Source organism: Staurois parvus, unplaced genomic scaffold (assembly GCF_062004578.1).
Source record: "Staurois parvus isolate SC_StPar_1 unplaced genomic scaffold, SC_StPar_1.0 ptg000377l, whole genome shotgun sequence".
Lineage (NCBI taxonomy): Eukaryota > Metazoa > Chordata > Amphibia > Anura > Ranidae > Staurois > Staurois parvus.
Window position 1 is genome coordinate 1 of NW_028318173.1, and position 24,080 is coordinate 24,080.

A 24,080-nucleotide genomic window follows, 5' to 3' on the forward strand; every position below is an offset into this window, starting at 1 on the left:
ACACAACCACACAAGAATCACCAACACAACACAACCACACAACACCAACCCCAACCACCAACACAACACAACCACACAACACAACACAACCACACCAACACAACACAAACACAACACAACACAAAACACCCAACCACAACCAACACAAAACCAACCACCACACAACACAAACCAACACAACCACCAACAACACAAAACCAACACCAACACCACAACTCAACAAACCAACACAACACAAACCAACCACCAACACAACACAAACCACCCACCAACACAACACAAACAACCACCAACAAACATAAACCAACACCAACACAACACAAACCAACCACCAACACTAACACCTCCAAACAACACAAACCAAACCACAATCACAAACCACAACACAACATAACCACCCACCCTAATACAAACAACAACCACCAACACAACCAACTCCACTCCAAACAACACTAACAACCTCACAAACCACCAACCACACAACTCCACTACCACCTCTACCAATCACAATCTCTCTTTCCTCCCTCCTTCTCTTCTCTTTCCTCCCTCCTTCTCTTCTCTTTCCTCCCTCCTCCTTCTCTTCTCTTCTCTTTCCTCCTTCTCCTCTCTTTCCTCCTTCTCTTTCCGTTCCTCCTTCTCTTTCCCTCCCTCCTTCTCTTTCCCTCCCTCCTTCCTTTCCGTCCCTCTCTTCCCTCTTTCCCTCCCTCCCTCTCTTTCCCTCCCTCCCTCTCTTTCCCTCCCTCCCTCTCTTTCCTTCCTTCTTTCCCTCCCTCCTTCTCTATCCTTCCTCCCTCCCTCCTTCTCTCCCTCCCTCCCTCCTTCTCTCCCTCCCTCCCTCCTTCTCTCCCTCCCTCCTTCTCTCCCTCCCTCCTTCTCTCCCTCCCTCCTTCTCTTTCCTTCCCTCCCTCCCTCCTTCTCTCCCTCCCTCCCTCCTTCTCTCCCTCCCTCCTTCTCTCCCTCCCTCCCTCCTTCCCTCCCTCCTTCTCTCCCTCCCTCCTTCTCTCCCTCCCTCCTTCTCTCCCTCCCTCCTTCTCTCCCTCCCTCCTTCTCTTTCCTTCCTTCCCTCCCTCCCTCCTTCTCTTTCCTTCCTTCCCTCCCTCCCTCCTTCTCTTTCCCTCCCTCCCTCCTTCTCTTTCCCTCCCTCCCTCCCTCTTTCCTTCCTTCCCTCCCTCCTTCTCTTTCCTTCCTTCCCTCCCTCTCTTTCCTTCCTTCCCTCCCTCTCTTTCCTTCCTTCCCTCCCTCTCTTTCCTTCCCTCCCTTCCTTTCCTTCCCTCCCTTCCTCCCTCTCTTTCCTTCCCATCTCACCACCCTCCTCTTCCTCCTCTCCCCGTAAAATCACTACTTTATATTGCACACTCTGCAGGGCGGAGCACTATAACTCGTTCCTCTGGAATCATCTGGCATTGGACGTCTCTTGTACTGTTAGTCTGTAAAGTGATTTGTTACATTGTTACCATTTCCTCTTCTTTATTCCAGGAATTCTGCTGAGAGGACTCGCACAGCAAGGACTGCTCCCCAGTACCCTGAATGAGAGGGGGAGGGGCATTTAATACATTTTTCGTGGGTCCAAAATGGCCGCTGGCAGACGCTTTGTGGCCTGAGCAGGCGCTACTGGGGTGAAAAGGTGTGTTGTGCATTGCAGGTCATACAACACATTGCAACATTACTACATAAAATGTCTAAAGCCAGGAATAATAGTGGATTGCAGATCACCAGTCTTTATATGTGGTGGCTGTATTAGTTTTATGCTTTTTAACCCTTTTTTTCTCTTTATTTTCCCCTGGTAATCCTGCCAGTGACACACCTCCCATCCATCCCTGGGTGACAGAATATATAAAGCAATACAAATCCCTTGGCAAGTTAGACTCCGGCCTTCCCTTCAGTCTTGCACAGTTATAGCAGCTCCTCTCCTGATTACTCTGATTTCTCTGCACACTGTGAGCTTCTCACATTGTGCATTAGAAGCTGCAGTGAGTCAGATCTCTGCCTCATTTCCTGGCTGGAGGACGTCCGGCATCATTTAGCACTTTCCTTCCCTGCCTGACTGTCCCTGGCTCCGCCTCTTTCATTCATTGGATTTCAGTTCTTTTAATCATGGAGGCTCAGCATCACATATGGGTGTTACCTAGGGCGGTCTGCATGCAAATACAATCTGCCTAGCAACACCCACTCCTCCAGACTGACATCCACCCATCAAGGCATTTTGATATTTGCATAACCCCTCCCACTGCTTGCATCGGTACTGAGAGTTCTTGAGAGGAGTACTTGGACACGGTGCTGTGAAGTTTTCAGGAAGCTATGTACAGCACCTTGGCGGCCCCTCCCACCAGCCATGATCTGCCTAGAGAAGCACAGAGACTTGGTGTTGACATCACTGGGGATAATCTAAGATAGGTAGTGAAAATGTAAAGGTTTTTATTCATTTCATCAGCATGCTGATGAGGAGGGAGAGGAGGAAGGCGTCAAAGAAAACAGAATAAACTTCACCTCTAAAGTAAAAAAGTTGTATTGAAATATATTGCTCAATAGCCACAAATTATATAAATCTACTTTGTGTGCACCAAATGCCCCTGCAAACCCAGATATTACCCTGTAAATGTAGCAGTGACATCATCACTGTGCTGTACATAGCCCATGCAGAGAGCAGAGTTGTGGGAGGAGCCCAGCAGTCTCCACCCACTACAGAAAACTACAGGAAGGGGGGCGGAGACGAGACCAGTCACATTGCACAAGAAGAGAGCAGAACTGTGGGAGGGTCCCAGCAGGCTCCACCCACTACAGAAAACTACAGAAGAGGGGCAAGACCAGTCCCCCTGAATAGGGAGAGGAGGCAGAGCTGTGGGAGGGGCCCAGTAGGCTCCACCCACTACAAAAACCTACTGGAGGGAGCAAAATAAGTCCCCCTTCATAAGGAGAGAACACAAACCAGTGGGAGGGGCCCAGCACGCTCCACCCTTTGCAGAAAACTGCAGGAGAGGGGCAAGACCAGTCTTCCTGCATAAGGAGAGGAGCCAGAGCTGTGGGAGGGGCCTAGTTGCTCTACCCACTACAGGAGAGGGGCAAGACCAGTCCTCTTGCATAAGGAGAGAATGCAGCTGTGGGAGGGGCCAAATTTGCTCCACCCACTACAGGAGAGGGGCAAGACCAGTCCTCTTGCATAAGGAGAGACAGCAGAGCTGTGGGAGGGGCCCAGCAGGTCCCACGCACCATAGGCTGCCTGCAGAAAACTAAAGGAGGGGCGGAGACAAGACCAGCCCCTCTGCATAAGGAGAGAAGGTAGAGCTGTGCCCTGTAGGCTCCACCCACTACAAAACCTACATGAGGGAGCAAGACAAGTCCTCTGCATAAGGGGAAAGAGCTGTGGGAGGGGCCCAGCAGGCTCCACCCACTACAGACTGCCTGCAGAAAGCTACAGGAGGGGCGGAGACGAGACCTGTCCCCCTGCACAAAGAGAGAGAGCAGCAGTGAGCGGTCTTTATTCCAGGAAATCTCACACTGGATTACTGCACAGATCTTGAAGAAATACACAAAGCTCACCGAGATTCAAGAAGAAGACACATGAATGGGTGTAGACGATATTTGTTAATCCCGGAGTTCAGGCGTTAGGAAAAAAATATTAATTTGTCTACAGCTTTCCGCTACAATGTGTCAGTAAATGTATCTTTTATTGTATGTATTATAATAATCATCCTTTTTATTGTGGGTTTAGATTAATCCTACCTTCCGCCAAAGAAGTCTTGCATTCATTCTTTCCACTGGCTGAAGAATGGAATTGGACGATGATCGATTTCCTGACGTCCCGGCACTTCTCACACAGTCCGCCTTCTCTCAGAAATACAGGTACGCTCCCAACATGGGTGCGCAGGAAACTGACGAATGTTTATTTTTGGAATGATCACAGCGGTCACATGACTGAAAGCCGGTCCCGCCAGCTACTGATCTTTAGTCTGGACCGAGCACTTTCCTTCACAGCTCGGTCTTTTTGCTGGGAGAACGCATCGAGCGCACTCTCAGCGCAAAACCAGTGGCCGTCCAGTGACGAATAAGTGCACAGTGTGGGCATTAACCACTTTATTACCGCCCCATAGCCGAAAGATGGCTGCAGCGTGGTTCTGGGAGGGCATCTATAGACTTGCCTCCCATGTGTTGGAGGGAGCAGCCCTTTACCATGTGATCAGCTGTGTGCATTCACGGCTGATCCCATGTAAACAAATGGCAGTTATTGGCATTTCCTTTCCTCACGCGCTGTCACTGTGTGAGGAAAGGAGAGCCGATGACCGGCAATCCTGACAGGACACATTTACACTGATAATCGGTGCTGATCATCAGTGCCCTGATCATCAGTGCAACTTATCAGTGCCCATACTTGCCACCTCATCAGTGCAGCCTTGTCAGTGCCTCCTCATCAGTGCCCATCAGCACAGCTTATCATTGCCCGTCAGTGCCTCCTCATCAGTGCAGCCTCGTCAGTGCAGCTTATCATTGCCCATCATTGCAGCCTCGTCAGTGCCTCTTCACCAGTGCCCGTCAGCTCTTCTTCACCAGTGCCCATCAGTGCAGCCTCATCAGTGCCTACCCATCAGTGCAGCTTATAATTGCCTGTCAGTGCCTCCTCATCAGTGCAGCCTCGTCAGTGCAGCTTATCATTGCCTATCATTGCAGCCTCATCTGTGCCTACCCATCAGTGCAGCTTATCATTGCCTGTCAGTGCCTCATCAGTGCAGCCTCATCAGTGTAGCTTATCATTGCCCATCATTGCAGCCTCGTCAGTGCCTCTTCACCAGTGCCCGTCAGTTCTTCACCAGTGCCCATCAGTGCAGCCTCATCAGTGCCTACCCATCAGTGCAGCTTATAATTGCCTGTCAGTGCCTCCTCATCAGTGCAGCCTCGTCAGTGCAGCTTATCATTGCCTATCATTGCAGCCTCATCTGTGCCTACCCATCAGTGCAGCTTATCATTGCCTGTCAGTGCCTCATCAGTGTAGCTTATCATTGCCCATCATTGCAGCCTCGTCAGTGCCTCTTCACCAGTGCCCGTCAGTTCTTCACCAGTGCCCATCAGTGCAGCCTCATCAGTGCCTACCCATCAGTGCAGCTTATCATTGCCCGTCAGTGCCTCCTCGTCAGTGCAGCTTATCATTGACTATCATTGCAGTCTCGTCAGTGCCTCTTCACCAGTGCCCGTCAGTTCTTCTTCACCAGTGCCCATCAGTGCAGCCTCCTACAAGCAGGGCCGGTGCTTCAACTAGGCAGCCACCTAGGGCGCGCTTCCACCTAGGGGCACCTGGGCGCAGCACAGGCCGGCACTCTTACTGTGTGGGATGCCGTCACGTCATGAATGATCCTTCAGCTGAGGGGAGGGGCGGCAGAGGGAAGAAAGAAAGGACAGCAGAAGATGCTGGGTGTCTGGGGCCAATGTAGCAGCTGCCGAGCCTTCCAGTGTTCCTCTCAGACTCAGTCCCTTACTGCAAGACGAATGGTGGCTGCTGGTCACTGTGCAGTTCCAGTCCTTCTCTTCCCATTCAACGAAGCTGCGCCTGCAGAGGAAGGTAATGTCTGACTATGATGTCTCATGAGTGTGACCCGGCTGGCCTGCCATCCATCACATGTGCAATGTGCCAGTGAGTGATGACATCATCACGATCCCACAGCCTGCTCTCCTAGTGCCTGCTGATCTGTGTCAGTGTAGGTGTGTTGTGTTGGATCTGTCACTGTGTGGGATCCCTCAGCTCAGGTGTTCTCTGCGTCTGTGTGGGGGTTGGGCTGCCTGCTGTCACAGCGTTTTATCTCCCCCCCCCCCCCCGCATTGCTTGGGGATTTCCAGCCTCGGACCTGTCAGATTGTGTATCCATCAACCTCCACTCACTGCCACTGTCACCGTGCCACTGCCAGCCACAGATACAGTCCGTCCGTGACACTGATTTGGTCTTTAATATTGGTGCTGGTGGCATCTTATGGCGCTTATTTTTTGCAAATTTAAGAAATTTGCTGTTTCGTGTTTTGCTGATTTAATATTTTCTACTGTTTTTAAAAAGTTTTTTTTTGGGGGGGGGGGCTCTAGTAGCTGGTCTTGCCTAGGGCATGAAATAGTCTAGCTCCGGCTACAAGCGGCCTTTTCAACACACGTTATGCAAGCATGGTCCATTGCTGTCACCATCAGGTCCCCAGCCCCGCCATGGAGCCATTGCTGGAGCAAATGCATTTAGACAGAGAGAGGCCACAGAAGATTTGCTATAAAGAAAGCGAAAACCAATGGCATGGGAAACCCCCTCAATGCCCTCATTTTTTTGTTTTTTTTTTTATTTCAGAGAATACTTACAGAGTGCGGGAATATTAGATGGCCGCTACCGTGCACAGAAGCTGGAGGATGGTACAGTGGCCCTTCCAGTGCTCAAAGAGAAGATCAGTGTGTCTGTCCTGAGGGAGCTCATGGAAGACGTGGCCCCTGGAAGCTCTTGCAGGGAAACATTAATCAAGGTAAATATTTGAATGCCATGGTAGGAATATACTGTAGGCTGAATTCACTAAGCTACAATGCATGTATTACATGCCATTGACTTTGCTTGCTGTACATGGTCAGCGAAGTGTACACTCTTAGCATTTGTAAAGGCTCACAGGTAAGTTTACCCCCCCCCCCCCACCCTCTCGTTTCAGTCTTGCACAGTTGTACCGGCTCCTTTCCTGAACTGAAACGGCTTACTCTGATTTCACTGCACACTGTGAGCTTCTCACAATGTGCATTAGAAGCTGCAGCAAGTCAGATTGAGCTCCGCCTCATTTCATGGCTGGAGGATGTCCAGTAGCATCCAGCCTCTTTTCTCCCCATCCTCACTTAGCAGATTCCCGTTCAATCATGCATCATGCATCAACCGTTCAATCAATCATCTCAGCATCACATAATGCGTGTTACCTAGGGCCATCTACATGCGAAAGCAGCCTGCCTAGGAACACCCTCCAGGCAGATGCATTTTGATATTTGCATAGCCCCTCCGAAGGACCGGCTCACTACTTGCATCAGGGTTAAGGACTTTTAAAAGGAGTATTATGAAAGCAATCTGACAGCTGTACAGCCACCCCTGAACACCGGAGTGTGCCGCCCATGCTTTCTGGACTCCGTTGTCCCTCCTGCAGGTCTGGGACCCACATGGTGGATGTTGCCAAGGAGAAGACCAGTCGCCTATGGAAAATATAGTTCATCATCATTTTGCAGGTGCATGCAAATTTAAAGCTTGACATGTTTGGTATCTACTTACTTGGCGCAACCTCATCTTTTATATTTTACCCCCTCAGAAAAATGGGTAACATATTTAATTTATTTATTTCAGGTACAGAATAAGTATGTAACTTATCCAATCCTCCACTCCCCCAGAGCTCCTTCATGCTCCGGCGGTGGACTGTCCCTTGGCATCATCACGGCCTATGGACCCTGCACTGGTCTTGATGATGTCAGGACTTTAGACAGCTGTAGCATGCAGGAAGACGCTGCGGGACCTGGCCTAGCCACTCGGAGGACTGGGTAAGTAAATCTTCTTTTCCATGCCCCCTAGAACTAAATGAGCAGTTAACCCCTGTAGCGCGCGCCAAGAAGAATATTCACATTTCGTGGCATAAGGCTTTATTTATTTATTTCAGGTACTTATATAGCGCCGTCGATTTACGCAGCGCTTTACATATACATTGTACATTCACATCAGTCCCTAACCCTCAAGGGGCGTACAATCTAAAGTCCCTAACTCACATTCATACATACACATACTAGGGCCAATTTAGACAGGAGCCAATTAACCTTCCAGCATGTCTTTGGAGCGTTGGAGGAAACCAGAGTACCCGGAGGAAACCCACGCAGTCACAGGGAGAACAAGCAAACTCCAGGCAGGTGGTGCCGGGGTTGGGATTCGCACTAGCGACCCTAGTACTGCCGGGGGGAAGTGATAACCATTTAGCCACTGTATGGCTTCAATTTTGCAGTAAGCCGTAAAACACAATTTATGGGTAAGCCAAAAATCTAAATTTCTTTATTGCACATCAAGGGACAGAGACCAAGTTTTTTCATCCTTATAAACAGGAATGTCCAAAAGCACCGAATATGAAGGGAGGGCACAACAGGAGCAAACCAACAGGCCCCATAAACAAAAAGAAACATCACGCAAAACACCAACCAAAAGGTAGCATCCACAGTGGTTCCAACATCTTCCTGGTAAAACCTTGTAAAAGTGTGTAACAAAGACCAGGTAGTGGCTTTCAAACTTAACCATTTGCCGCCTGCCCTATGGCCGAATGGTGGGCGGCAAATGTCATCAGCGTTCCGGGTGGACGCCATATGGCGTCCTCCCACAAATGCGCAGATTGCGCTCCTGCAGAGCGGCGCAGTGGCGCGATCTGTCACCGGCCTTGTACCTCGGACACGGCCCATGACAGATCTGAGTATCGGCCCCGTTGCCGGTACCATGTGACCTGCTGTGACCAATCACAGCAGGTCACATGACAGTTGTATACAATGGATGGCTTCATTCATGCCATCCATTGTATACTAGTGTCTAGCTGTGAATGGTCACAGCTAATCACATGTCATGTGATTTGCTGTGGCCAAATCACAGCTAAGCACAAAAAAAAAAAAAAAAAAAAAACCTGAATGAATCGATGTCATTCAGGTAAATGCTTGCTTATAGCAAAGTAATTCTTTGCTATAAGCAAATTTTGTAAAAAAAAAATACTGATCACTTCCCCAAAGTAGTACAATGTTACTATGGTAACATTGTACTACTTTGGTCATAGTGAAATGTGAAAAAAAAAAATCTTAAAAAAAATTAAAAAAATTTAATAAAAAATAATTTAAAAAAATATATAATTTTTTTTTTTTCATACTGTCACCAGTCAGTGTCCCTGATCACCACCATGCCAGTTATATGATGACGCTGTACTGCACTGGTGACAGTATGTAAAAAAAAAATAATGAAACTAATTTTTTTAATTTTTTAATTTTCCGAAAAATTATGACAAAAAAAATACAACTTCAAAAAACTCGCCATTCCTTTTATGAAGTACGTCCGACTGTCTACTTTGCAAAAAGGGGGTCATTTGGGGGATATCTGTACTGTCCTGACAGTTGGGGGATATCTGTACTGTCCTGACATTTGGGGGATATCTGTACTGTTCTGACATTTGGGGGATATCTGTACCGTCCTGACATTTGGGGGATATCTGTACCGTCCTGACATTTGGGGGATATCTGTACTGTTCTGACAGTTGGGGGATATCTGTACCGTTCTGACATTTGGGGGATATCTGTACCGTCCTGACATTTGGGGGATATCTGTACTGTTCTGACATTTGGGGATATCTGTACTGTCCTGACATTTGGGGGATATCTGTACTGTTCTGACTTTTGGGGGATATCTGTACTGTCCTGACATTTGGGGGATATCTGTACTGTCCTGACATTTGGGGGATATCTGTACTGTCCTGACATTTGGGGGATATCTGTACTGTTCTGACATTCTTGGACCTCAAGAAATTAGATTGGCTGTCAGTACTTCAGGATTGATCAATTTTCAGATCTATCCCATAGTTTGTGAACTCTATAACTTTCCTACAAACTAAATAATACCTAATAATTTGGGTTATTTTCACCAAAGACATGTAGCAGAATACATCTCGGCCTAAATTTATGAAGAACAATTATTTATTTGCAAACTGTTATAACAGAAACAAAGAAAAACGTTTTTTTTTTCAAAAGTTTTGGTCTTTTTTTGTTAATTTTAGCAAACAATAAAAACCCCAGCGGTGATTAAATACCACCAAAAGAAAGCTCTAGTTGTGTGAAGAAAATGATAAAATTTTAATTTGTGTACAATGTTGTATGACCGCGCAATTGTCATTCAAAGTGTGAGAGCGCTGAAACCTGAAAAATGGCCTGGGCAGGAAGGGGGAAAATTGCCCGGTATGGAAATGGTTAAGCTACTGAAATTTGATGACGGAAAGCCCAGGCTGCACCTACACTCCTGGTTGAAAAAGTCGTCATGTAGAAAAGTGGAATCTATCCTTTCAAGCCATAAGTTTGAGAAATAAGCTGACGTAATATATTGTGTTTCTGTGCACTAAAATGAACTTGACTGTATTTTTAACTGAAATTTTGCACTTGAGAATCGGTTGTGCAAATATCACATGACCTAAAAAAAAAAAAAAAATTTAAAGAGAGTCACCGTTTGATTCTCCAGGGTGTCTGCTTTCAAAAAATATATCATTTTTCAGGGTTTTAACTAATCTTCTGGCCAAAAATTATTATTATTTTTTTTTTTTGTTTAAACGTGCAAAAACAAAAAAAAAAAAAAAGCAAAAATGGCTCTGGTTACATTTTAGATTTACGCATATGTTGAAAAAAGGACACCAGTCAACCACTAAAAAGGAAAAAAAAACATACACAATCCTATGCCCACAGTTAAAATTATCCCAGCAAAGCATGATCCAAAGGAAATCGGATAGTCCCTGGATCAACTTTACCTATGAATGTTAAAGTTATTTATTATTTCACCACTTCTAATAGTTTTAAGTGGCAAATCCATAAATAACTAAAAAAATTAAATAAATAAAGCTTAAAATTCTGATGTGCTGCAGACTTTAGCTGGGAAATTTGCTGATCAGCTGCTTGAACATGCACATCTAAAGGGATGTTGGGGATGTGTTTTTTCATATAATGTTCCAGAACAAAATGATTGATGCCAGATATCTACAAGCTGCGAGAGACAGGCAGCCTAGTTGTGAGTAGATACTGTCATAATCTGTGTTTTAGAATATAATTCCCTAAGAACGCCAATTCAAACCAGTGCATGTAATGTGGTTTTTTTAGGGTTTTTTTTTTTCTGCTTGTCTACCTTCTAGAATCCTGTACTCTCTAAACGTGCCAGAGTTCAATCACCAGCCCAGAAGTTACGTACGGACCTGTGTGAGCTGTTGGAGCGCCACGGCATCATCTGGAGGAGGAACCTGGAGCACGACCTTCCTCACTCATGGCAGCGACACGGCGACTTAGTTGTCCTCAGCGGAGACTGCTTTTGTGATCCTTTATGGAAGCAGCTGGGTAGGTGCTGGACCTGTATCCTGCCGGCGAGCGTTGTAACCAATCAGAAAAGTGAACATCGTGGCTTGGGGGGGTATCTTTATTTAATTACTTACAGGTATCGAGCTTTGGGTGCAAGTAGCCAGTTCTCTTGGAGTGAAACGCGTGGCCAAGCAAGGTCGAATACAGGACGATGGCTGGAGGACTCCGAATGTGACCCTGCTACTTGGGGACGACGGATGGGTGGAGCATGTGGATAATGGCATCAGGTAGGTAATATAAAGAATATATCAAGAGAATGAATATGAAGATATAAGTTGACGTATACAAGCAAAGCGTGGTTAGCGGTGAGGGCAGGGGGATGACGGGATAGTGGCGGGTGTGGTGGTCACAGTTGTGGGGGAGCCCTGGCATGATTGTAGGTCAGGCGCAATGGTCAGGGTGAATCGGCATGCAAGGATGGTGGTGCGCGTGGTGCATGCTGGGGGGGTGGAAGGGTATTTGCTCCCATTTGGTCTTTTAGGTATGACCGATATCTCCTGAGTTGATAACTTACCGTACTGCCTGTCTGGACTGCATTCTTATCAGTCACATTGTTCCCTGCTCTCTCTGTGGACTACAGAACACTTCTCCCGCTATGGAGGAGGAGTCCTGTAGTCCTAACACATTTCCTGTCCTGGGGAGACAATGCTGCTTCTCTGTACATGTAGAACGGCAAGTGAACTGTGACACCCTAGGAAAGGAAGTGTGCTCAAGTGTGGGGCAGCACAGTGGCTAAATGGTTAGCACTTCTGCCTGGCAGTACTCGGGTCGTTGGTTCGAATCCCAGCCACGGCACCACCTGCCTGGAGTTTGCATGTTCTCCCTGTGCCTGTGTGGGTTTCCTCCGGGTACTCCGGTTTCCTCCCACACTCCAAAGACATGCTGGTAGGTTAATTAGCTCCTGTCTAAATTGGCCCTAGTATGTGTATGTATGAATGTGAGTTAGGGACCTTAGATTGTACGCCCCTTGAGGGTTAGGGACCTTAGATTGTACACCCCTTGAGGGTTAGGGACTGATGTGAATGTACAATATATATGTAAAGTGCTGTGTAAATTGATGGCGCTATATAAGTACCTGAAATAAATAAATAAAGCCTTCTTCCACGAAATGTGAATATTCTTCTTGGCGCGCGCTACAGGGGTTAACTGCTCATTTAGTTCTAGGGGGCATGGAAAGGAAGATTTACTTACCCAGTCCTCCGAGTGGCTAGGCCAGTTCCCGTTTCGTCTTCCTGCATGCTACAGCTGTCTAAAGTCCTGACATCATCAAGACCAGTGCAGGGTCCATAGGCCGTGATGATGCCAAGGGACAGTCCACCGCCGGAGCATGAAGGAGCTCTGGGGGAGTGGAGGATTGGATAAGTTACATAGTTATTCTGGCTGAAAAAAAGACAAAAGTCCATCCAGTTCCAAAAAAAAAAAAATGATAATCCTATACCCACAGTTGATCCAGAGAAAGGCAAAAAAAACCCAGCAAAGCATGATCCAATTTTCACCTGCAGGGGAAACAAATTCCTTCCTGATCCCCCGAGAGGCAATCAGATATTCCCTGGATCAACTTTACCTATAAATGTTATATCCAGTTATATTCTGTGTAAGTAAAATTGGAAGGCGGGGGAATATCATCAGTCTCCCCTCTCCTCCTGATTTGTACTGTACTTCCCCGCCTCTTACAGCTGTGTTCTGCCATTTAATCATTTGTTCCTGAGCATTATATGAAAGAACCCATCCCAGGGATCCCTTTTTAGATGTGCATTCTCAAGTAACTGATGAGCAGATTGCACAGCTAAAGTCTGCAGCTCTCAGTGGCGAACAAGGAGAAGCATGCACATCTAAAGGAATGCCGAGGATGTGTTCTTTCATATAATTCTGAAAGAAGACTTGAGGCAGAATACTGTGACATTTACAGAAGCCTTCTTGCCCCTCCCACTGAATGCGGAGCAAAAAATAAGCAGACAGCCTCAGTGATGACATCACTGGGTGAGGTATTTCTTGAAAATGAAACAATTTGACTAAAAAACGGTAGTTGCATGTTGATATGGAAGGAGGGGGGGGTGGGGTGACAAGGCAAGGTATTACATGTATACATGACACTTCAGCTTTAACTCTCTTCAGGTACTCGTTTGATGTCACCAAGTGCATGTTTTCTGCTGGAAACATTGTGGAAAAACAGAGACTATCAACACTTTGCTGTTCCAAAGAGACAGTTGTGGATCTCTATGCAGGTGAAGTATGAACTAGCATTTTTTTTAAAAGGACATCGCCAGGCTCCAAGCCCCCTTTCTGAAACCTCCTACCCACAGCTAAGGCCTGAGCTCACAGAAATTGATTGCATCACAATGGAGCTCATTAAAGTGAACCCAGGGGCGTGTCTAAGAGCCTGGGTTCACAGCATGGGGTTTAAAGACGCAAAGTCGTTGAAGCGAGAATAGGGGTTTGTCTAAGAGCACCTGCGCTCCTAGAAATGGGTTGAATGGGATGGGGCAATATTGAAGTGACCCTGGGGGTGTGTCCAATAGATCCTGGGCTCACAGAAGGGGATTTAATGACCCCGGGCATAATTGAAGCTACCTTAAGGGTGTGTCCAAGAGAACCCAGGTTAACAGTGTTGGGGTTCAAAGTTGCTGAGCATCATTGAACGGACCATAGAGTTGTGTCCAGAAGCACCTGGGCTCATAGAGAATGGGTTGAATGACACTGGGCTTCATTGAAGTGACCCTGGGCTTCTGTCAAAGAGAGCCTGAGTTCACAGGGTTTAAAGATGCTGAGCTTCGGTAAAGAGACCATTGGGGTGTGTCAAAGAGCGCCTGTCCAATAAAAATGAGTTGAATGACACAGAACATCATTGAAGTGACCCCGGATGTTCTTTTCAATTTGAGCCTGGGATCACAGGAAGGAATTTAAAGACATTGAGCATCACTGAAGGGATCATAGTGGTATGTCCAAGAGTGCCTGGGATCCCAAGATGGGATTTAGGGACACTGGGAGTCACTAAAGGGATTGTAGGGGTCTGTCCAAGAGCGCCACAGCTCATAGAAATGAGTTTAATGACACAGGACATCATTGAAGTGACCCTGGGGCTCTGTCCAAGAGAGCCTGGGTACACAGTATAGAGTTATAGACAATTCATTGTCATTGTAGGGGGCCAAAGGTGTATGTCCAAGAGTGCCTGGGCTCTTAGAAATGGGTTGAATGGCACAAGACATCATTGAGGTGACCCTGGGGTTCTGTCCAAGAGAGCCTGGGGTCACAGGATGGGGTTAGACACTGGGAGTCACTGAAGGGACCATAGGGGCATTTAAATATGTAAAACAGAAGAAGCAACCATGGCACTTTTACAGATACTGCCAAAACGACCCAACACAGATTATTCTTGAAAAATCTATACGTCTTATTTACAATACATTACATATCAATACATAAAATACAAGGCTGGTACCTATACAAATATCATTGTCACATCATTCCCTCTACATCTCCGTCCTATCGTTCCCTCTACGTCTCCGTCCCATCGTTCCCTCTACGTCTCCGTCCCATCGTTCCTTCTACGTCTCCGTCCCATCGTTCCCTCTACGTCTCCGTCCCATCGTTCCCTCTACGTCTCCGTCCCATCGTTCCCTCTACGTCTCCGTCCCATCGTTCCCTCTACGTCTCCGTCCCATCGTTCCCTCTACGTCTCCGTCCCATCGTTCCCTCTACGTCTCCGTCCCATCGTTCCCTCTACGTCTCCGTCCCATCGTTCCCTCTACGTCTCCGTCCCATCGTTCCCTCTACGTCTCCGTCCCATCGTTCCCTCTACGTCTCCGTCCCATCGTTCCCTCTACGTCTCCGTCCCATCGTTCCCTCTACATCTCCGTCCTATCGTTCCCTCTACATCTCCGTCCTATCGTTCCCTCTACATCTCCGTCCTATCGTTCCCTCTACACCTCCCTCACATCGTTCCCTCTACGTCTCCGTCCCATCGCTCCCTCTACACGTCCGTCCCATCGCTCCCTCTACACGTCCGTCCCATCGCTCCCTCTACACGTCCGTCCCGTCGCTCCCTCTACACGTCCGTCCCATCGTTCCCTCTACGTCTCCGTCCCATCGTTCCCTCTACGTCTCCGTCCCATCGTTCCTTCTACGTCTCCGTCCCATCGTTCCCTCTACGTCTCCGTCCCATCGTTCCCTCTACGTCTCCGTCCCATCGTTCCCTCTACGTCTCCGTCCCATCGTTCCCTCTACGTCTCCGTCCCATCGTTCCCTCTACGTCTCCGTCCCATCGTTCCCTCTACGTCTCCGTCCCATCGTTCCCTCTACGTCTCCGTCCCATCGTTCCCTCTACGTCTCCGTCCCATCGTTCCCTCTACGTCTCCGTCCTATCGTTCCCTCTACATCTCCGTCCTATCGTTCCCTCTACATCTCCGTCCTATCGTTCCCTCTACATCTCCGTCCTATCGTTCCCTCTACACCTCCCTCACATCGTTCCCTCTACGTCTCCGTCCCATCGCTCCCTCTACACGTCCGTCCCGTCGCTCCCTCTACACGTCCGTCCCGTCGTTCCCTCTACACGTCCGTCCCGTCGTTCCCTCTACGTCTCCGTCCCGTCGTTCCCTCTACGTCTCCGTCCCGTCGTTCCCTCTACGTCTCCGTCCCGTCGTTCCCTCTACGTCTCCGTCCCGTCGTTCCCTCTACGTCTCCGTCCCGTCGTTCCCTCTACGTCTCCGTCCCTCCCTCTACGTCTCCGTCCCGTCGTTCCCTCTACGTCTCCGTCCCGTCGTTCCCTCTACGCCTCCGTCCCGTCGTTCCCTCTACGCCTCCGTCCCGTCGTTCCCTCTACGCCTCCGTCCCGTCGTTCCCTCTACGCCTCCGTCCCGTCGTTCCCTCTACGTCTCCGTCCCGTCGTTCCCTCTACGTCTCCGTCCCGTCGTTCCCTCTACGTCTCCGTCCCGTCGTTCCCTCTACGTCTCCGTCCCGTCGTTCCCTCTACGTCTCCGTCCCCTCGTTCCCTCTACGTCTCCGTCCCCTTGTTCCCTCTACGTCTCCGTCCCATCGTTCCCTCTACGTCTCCGTCCTATCGTTCCCTCTACACCTCCCTCACATCGTTCCCTCTACGTCTCCGTCCCATCGCTCCCTCTACACGTCCGTCCCGTCGTTCCCTCTACACGTCCGTCCCGTCGTTCCCTCTACGTCTCCGTCCCGTCGTTCCCTCTACGCCTCCGTCCCGTCGTTCCCTCTACGCCTCCGTCCCTCCCTCTACGCCTCCGTCCCGTCGTTCCCTCTACGCCTCCGTCCCGTCGTTCCCTCTACACGTCCGTCCCATCGTTCCCTCTACACGTCCGTCCCATCGCTCCCTCTACACGTCCGTCCCATCGCTCCCTCTACACGTCCGTCCCATCGCTCCCTCTACACGTCCGTCCCATCGCTCCCTCTACACGTCCGTCCCATCGCTCCCTCTACACGTCCGTCCCATCGCTCCCTCTACATTTCCATCATACAACGTAATGCAGATCATACAAATTTTTTGAGGTTCTAACACCAGCTCTGGCTGTCTGGCTAACAATCATGAATAACTTGATGGATCTGGAGAGCTTTGGTGGCTGGAGACCTCGATAGAATGGAACCATGTTCTCCGCTACAGCCGCCAATGCCTGCCTGCCATAGTTTGATACAGACACGTTGCGTTGTGTATTCTAGGTATTGGTTACTTTACACTCCCATTCCTGGTCCATGCCGCTGCCGCCTTTGTCCACGCCTGCGAGTGGAATCCTCATGCTGTAGAAGCTTTGCAGAGAAATCTGGAAATGAACAAAGTCTCTCATCGATGCCAAGTACACGAAGGAGATAACAGAGAGGTAATGTTCCCATCATTCTTATTATTCATTACCACTTGCCTACCGGGCCAACTGCTGACACTTCTCTCCTACATGTAAAAAGCATCATTTATTTTGCTAGAAAACTGCTTAGAACCCCCAAATAAATACAAAAATAAAATATGTGTGTGTGTGTGCACCCACGCACGCACGCATGCGCACACACACACACAGTATCTCACAGAAGTGAGTCCACCCCTCACATTTTTGTAAATATTCTATTCTCTCTCTTCATGTGACAACACTGAAGAAATGACACTTTGCTACAATGTGACGTAGTCAGTGTACAGCTTGTATAACATGTAAATTTGCTGTCCCCTCAAAATAACTCAACACACCGCGATTAATGTCTAAACCGCTGGCAACAAAAGTGAGTCCACCCCTAAGTGGTAATGTCCAAATTGGGTCCAATGAGCTATTTACCCTCCCTGGTGTCACGTGACTCCTTAGTGGTACAAGGTCTCAGGTGTGAATGGGGAGCAGGCGTGTTCAATTTGGTGTTATCGCTCTCACTCTCTCTTACTGGTCACTGGATGTTCAACATGGCGCCTTATGGCAAAGAACTCTCTGAGGATCTGAAATAAAGAATCGTTGCTCTACTTAAAGATGGCCTAGGCTATAAGAAGATTGCCAAGATTGGTGTGATCAGATGCTTTACTAATTTAGAAATGGCGGTTTAAATCTGGGAAATCGCAAATGACGAAATTGCTCGTCGCTTCCTATGCCTTAGAGATCACCAGGGACCTTCTGGTCCTTGACAATCTCTATGGTCAGCGCTGGCTGCAATCCTGAGCTCCCCAGTGGGACAGTAGCGTCCAGGAAGGCAGTGGGAGGGGGGGGGGGGGGGACCTCCTGCCGCCTATAAAAGTGATCCAGCAGTTAATTAGCTGCTAGGATCGCTTTTACAAATAATAGAAATCGCTGGTTGAATACAAAGATACTGGGATGATGCCTGTAGCTGCAGCTCCCGGTAGAACCACTTCTTGTTGTATGTGGGCTGCAAGTGATTGAAGTGGGAGAAAAAAAAAATTTGTCCACTTTAACCATTTTCCACCCAAGGACGTGTTTTCGTTTTTGCATGTGTCTCTGTTGAAGAAATTGCCCCTCATTTCCTGTCCTGGCAGGAAGTAAGGGGGGTGCATTTGCCACCTGGGCCAATATCATACGATATGTTGGGCTGGCACCCATCTTTCACCATACCGACCAATGCCTGTGGCACCACGGCACAATTTGCGTTGTACACCTTTTTTTTGTTCTCTGTCTTCCCTTGATAATCTATATACGTAGAACAGTCATCATCAATCCCCGGCATGCATGCCCAAGTGGCTACGTGATACTGTTTGCGCTAGCACCCTCTCCCATTGGCTATAGTTGTCCGCTCATTAGGGTGTCAAAAAAAAAAAGCTTGGACCACCCAACTGCCTAAAGCCACTGAAACAGCCGTGACATTGACGTACTGTGTGGAAGAAGCACACATGCCTACAGCGGAGCTCTACGTTTCTAAAGGTTCGGGGTTTAGGGGATGATCTGAGGTCTGAAGGGCATGCACTGGGGTTGGCCTGAAGTGTGAAGGTGCATGAACTGGGGCTGAGCTGAGGTCTGAAGCTGATGCATTGCGGCTTATCTGAGGTTGGAAATGCATGCGCTGCGGCTGATCTGAGGACTCAATTTTATGCATTGGGGGCTGATCTGAGGTCTGAAGTGTATGCATTGGGGCTGATGTGAGATGCATGCATTGGGGCTGATGTGAGATGCATGCATTGGGGCTGATCTGAGGTCTGTAGTGCATGCATTGGGGCTGATCTGAGGAGTCAATTTTATGCATTGGGGACTGATCTGAGGTCTGAAGTGTATGCATTGGGGCTGATCTGAGGTCTGTAGTGCATGCACAGGGGCTGATCTGAGGTCTGTAGTGCATGCACAGGGGCTGATCTGAGGTCTGTAGTGCATGCACAGGGGCTGATCTGAGGTCTGTAGTGCATGCACTGGGGCTGATCTGAGGTCTGTAGTGCATGCATTGGGGCTGATCTGAGGAGTCAATTTTATGCATTGGGGACTGATCTGAGGTCTGTAGTGCATGCACAGGGGCTGATCTGAGGTCTGTAGTGCATGCACAGGGGCTGATCTGAGGTCTGTAGTGCATGCACAGGGGCTGATCTGAGGTCTGTAGTGCATGCACTGGGGCTGATCTGAGGTCTGTAGTGCATGCACTGGGGCTGATCTGAGGATTGAAATGCATGCTTTGAGGCTGATCTCCGAATTGGACCTGCTCTGAGGTCTCAAGTTTATACATTGGGGCTGATCTGAGGCCTTCAAGTACATAAATTGAGGGCTGATCTGAGGTCTACATTGTATGCTTTTGGGCTGATCTTAGGTCTGTAGTGTATGCACTGGGGCTAATCTGAGGTTTGAGGTGCAAGAATTGGAGCTGATCTGAGGTCTATAGTGTAGGCATTGGGGCTGATCTGAGGTCTGAAGGTACATTGAATTGGGGATGATCTGAGGTCTATAGTGTATGCACTGGGGCTGATCTGAGGTCTATAGTGTATGCACTGGGGCTGATCTGAGGTCTATAGTGTATGCACTGGGGCTGATCTGAGGTCTATAGTGTATGCACTGGGGCTGATCTGAGGTCTGAAGGTATATTGAATTGGGGATGATCTGAGATCTGAAGGTATATTGAATTGAGGCTGATCTGAGGTCTGAAGGTACATTGAATTGGGGATGATCTGAGGTCTGAAGGTACATTGAATTGGGGATGATCTGAGATCTGTAGCGTATGCACTGGGGCTAATCTGAAGTTTGAAATGCATGCATTGGGACTGATCTGAGTTATGATCGTGCATGAATTGGGGCTTATCTGAGTTATGATCGTGCATGAATTGGGGCTGATCTAAAATTTGAAGTGTATACATTGGGCTGATCTGAGAACTAAAGGTACATGAATTGGGGTTGATCTGAGGTTTGAAGTGCATGCATTGGGGCTGATCTGAGGTCTGTAGTGTATGCATTGGGGCTGTGTGAATCGCATGCCATATAGGCCGATCTGAGGTCCGAAGTGCATGTATTGAAGCTAAACTTAGACCTGCAGTGAATGCGTTGGTGTGCTGCTTCAGGTATTCAGCAGAAGTCAGGTAATCGCGGAGCATTTTCCTAAACTAAAAGTACCATCCGTAACAACCAGACTTTCCCCGTTGTTAACAATGACCATTTGTTCCATTGTGTGTTCGTTATACAACGTAGTGTGTGTATATATGATTCTGTGATTGATCTCCTTCAGTTGAGGTTGGAAGATGTTGCCGACCGCGTGAACTTGGGCCTCATCCCCACATCAGAAGCTGGTTACCCCATAGCTTGTAAACTCCTGAAGAAAAACTCTGGCGGTGTGCTCCACATCCACCACAACGTCAACTGCTTTCTGGGCAAGCAAGGAGCGGGTGCAGGGGATGCCGAGGACAAACCTTGCAGTTGGAGGACGTTGGCTTGGAGGAAGTGGGCGGAGTCAGTGGAGATTAAAATCCAGAGTATGCTTTCGGAGGTTCATGGTGCCCCGTGGCAGGCTAAGATCTTGCAGGTGAAGAAAGTGAAGTCCTATGCTCCTCACGTGGACCATGTAGTCTTGGATCTTGACTGCCGACCGTTGTCAGGCCTGTGATTGGTGGTTTTATTTTATTTTTTATTTTTTTTATTTGTTTTATGCATTCCTATTGGTCATTATCAATACCATGTGTCCTTAAAGATCTCTAAAATGCAAAATGATATCAGTTGGCTTGTGTCACTATTAACATTGACATATTGATGGAAGCTGCTCATATTTGTCATAAAACTTGGATGAAGAAGAGATGTCGTACGTCGTTGGAAAAAAAAGTAATTGGAAAACCGTTTTGCTGCTTATATTCTACTGATCAAATATTAACACCCCCGCCCAACCCATCCTTCATATTTTTTTTTTTGCCTCAGCCGTAGTTTGGGTCCCTCGCCAACGGTGTCTTCGGGTGCCATGAACTGCCAAATCCAGTGCTCATGCCGGCTGGTTCCCAACTGCCTCCCCGCTTTGATGTCACTCCTTTTCCAGATCATCCACGTCTGGATGAAATAGCTGTTACAAATAATTGTTCGAATATACCCTTTAAAGTAGAAGGTTAGCTAAAAAAAAAAATTTTTTTTCTCTACAGCTTTGGTTCCATGGCCTACCTGTAATGAAGGATGTCCCATGATGTTAAGGCAGCTGGATTCTGTAGCTAATCTTCATTGCAGGGCTGCCCTATCCCCTTCCTGTGGTGCTGTGTGGGTTAACAGCGTCGGGTCTCCGAGCTCAGTTGCATTAACGGTGATCCAACAGGGAAATCTTCACTGCAGGGCTGCCCTGTCCTCTTCCTGCGGTGCTGTGTGGGTTAACAGCATTTGGTCTCCGGGCTCAGTTGCACTAACATTCTGATAGGGAAATCTTCACTGCAGGGCTGCCCTATCCACTTCCTGCAGTGCTGTGTGGGTTAACCGTGTCGGGTCTCTCGGCTCAGTTGCACTAACGATGATCCGACAGGGAAATCTTCACTGCAGGGCTACCCTGTCCTCTTCCTGAGGTGCAGTGTGGGTTAACAGCGTTGGGTCTCTGGGCTGAGTTTCACTAACAATGATCCGACAGGGAAATCTTCACTGCAGGACTGCCCTGTCCTCTTCCTGCGGTACTGTATGGGTTACCAGCGTTTGGTCTCTGGGCTCAGTTGCACTAACGATGATCCGACAGGGAAGTCTTCACTGCACGGCTGCCCTGTCCTCTTCCTGTGTGCTCTGTGGGTTAACAGTGTCGGGTCTCTGAGCTCAGTTGCATTAACGGTGATCTGACAGGGAAATCTTCACTGCAGGGCTGCCCTGTCTTCTTCCTGCGTGCTCTGTGGGTTCAGAGCATTGGGTCTCTGGGCTCAGTTGCACTAACGATGATCCGACAGGGAAATCTTCACTGCAGGGCTGCCCTGTCCTCTTCCTGTGGTGCTATGTGGAGTAAGAGCATTGGGTATCTGGGCTCCGTTGCACTAACGATGATCCGACAGGGAAATCTTTACTACAAGGCTGCCCTGTCCTCTTCCTGTGGTGCTGTGTGGGTTAACAGCATTTGGTCTCCGGGCTCAGTTACACTAACGTTCTGATAGGGAAATCTTCACTGCAGGGCTACCCTGTCCTCTTCCTGAGATGCAGTGTGAGTTAACAGTGTTGGGTCTCTGGGCTGAGTTGCACTAACGATGATCCGACAGGGAAATCTTCACTGCAGGGCTACCCTGTCCTCTTCCTGAGGTGCAATGTGGGTTAACGGTGTTGGGTCTCTGGGCTCAGCTGCACTAAAGATGATCTGATGGGGACACACACCCCTTTTGCCCTCTCCTCCAATAATAAAAGTACTTTCACAGATTAAACTTCCTTAAGAAATTGGGGGGGGGGGGGAGTCTGATCAGTTACAGGATTCTCTCCCCCTATCACAGAAAATAAGTTGCCTGTAATATTTTCTGTGATTGGGGGAGAGAATCCTGTGATTGATCAGACTCACCCCCCCCCCCATTTCCCAGACAGTCTAATCTGTGAAAGAGCTTTTCTCAATGGAGGAGGGGGCGTGTCCCTGTCGGATCATCTGTAGTGCAGCTTAGCCTGGAGAATCAAGACGGTTAACCATCACCCGGAGTTCAGCAGCAGGAAGAGGACGGGGCAGCCCCTGCAGTAAACGGTTGTACAGAATCCAGCAGCCTGCAGATCATGGAACATTCTTCATTATAGATAAGTCGTGTAACTACAGCTGTAGAGAAAATTTTTTTTATTTTAACTACATTTCAGCTGTAGGGCAACATGTTCACCTCCCAAAACTCCCGCAAAAAGAAGCGGTACATAACGCCCCGTTAGCCCATCTCTCCTATATGCCCTCCATTGATGTGGTGCATCCTCTGACAAACTCCTCCTCTTACTGGGTGCATCAGATGCGAATCCCTGACCAATGCACGACTCAGAACGCAGGCGGACAGCGTTCAGGATGCCCGTGAAGATCCGTACAGCCTTCTGTCTGTCATTTATTTTGCCCCCTGGACAGGTAAACACGGATCTGTGCTCAGGTGTACTGATCAGATTACTTGTGTAAACGGGCCCTTATTTACTCGTATTCATTTCCCGATGTAGTCACCGGATAGCAGTCAACATTTTTGCCGACAGTACGTGAAGCCGTCACGGCAGAAGTCCGCATTCGTCCGCCACCGTGTCCTGATGACGTTGGGTTTACGATTTCACATTTGTGTTTCTGCATTAAATTATATTTTGGTCAGCTATTGGAAAATACGTGTCATTTCCTTCTTATTGTATGCCGTTCTGTTTACAGTCGGGATTCACCGTGATTTATCGTCTTTTGTCTCTATCGGTTTTTATTTGGAACTAAACTCTTTCCATCTTCCAACTGTTTGTTTTTTTCATTTTCTAAAAACTGACTCTGTAATCCCTTCCCGTTGCTTCCCTCCTTTTTCTAAAATAATTTACAAAGTATCTTTTTGAGCTTTTTTTGATCAATGGACACACCAAAGGCCACGACTCCTATATGAAAGACAGATCACTTAGTGCTCCGCCACTGTCTCCTGATGACGTTCCCAAATGTTGGGTTTACAATTTATTATTTGTGTTCTGCATTAAATTATATTTTGGTCAGCTATTGGAAAATACGTGTCATTTTCTTCTTATTGTATGCCGTTCTGTTTACATTCAAGATTTCTCATCTTTTGTCTCTATCGGTTTCTATTTTCAACCAAACTCTTTCCACCTTCCAACTGTTTGTTTTTTTTTGTTTAAAAAAAACTGACTCTGTAAATCCCTTCCCGTTGCTTCCCTTTTTTTTCTAAAATATTTTACAAAGTACCTTTTTGAGCTTTTTTTGATCAATGCACACACCAAAGGCCACGACTCCTATATGAAAGACAGATCACTTACTGCTCCGCCACCGTGTCCTGATGACGTTCCCAAATGTTGGGTTTACAATTTATTATTTGCGTTCTGCATTAAATTATATTTTGGTCAGCTATTGGAAAATACGTGTGATTTCCTTCCTATTGTATGTCGTTCTGTTTACATTCGGGATTTACCGAGAATTATCGTCTTTTGTCTCTA

The 24,080-nt window shown here is 47.9% G+C and overlaps 1 protein-coding gene across 1 annotated transcript; it reads left to right on the plus strand.

The window, feature by feature from the left end:
* The first annotated feature begins 1,354 nt into the window (after positions 1–1,354).
* On the plus strand, positions 1,355–20,708 carry TYW2 (tRNA wybutosine-synthesizing protein 2). Its single transcript, XM_089685513.1, has 8 exons — positions 1,355–1,624; positions 3,710–3,840; positions 6,308–6,476; positions 10,878–11,076; positions 11,174–11,324; positions 13,213–13,322; positions 16,774–16,931; positions 20,230–20,708. Exons 2-8 carry the CDS (start codon positions 3,767–3,769, stop codon positions 20,602–20,604), a joined length of 1,236 nt encoding a protein of 411 aa, XP_089541639.1. The 5' UTR covers positions 1,355–1,624; positions 3,710–3,766; the 3' UTR covers positions 20,605–20,708.
* Positions 20,709–24,080: the final 3,372 nt, after the last annotated feature.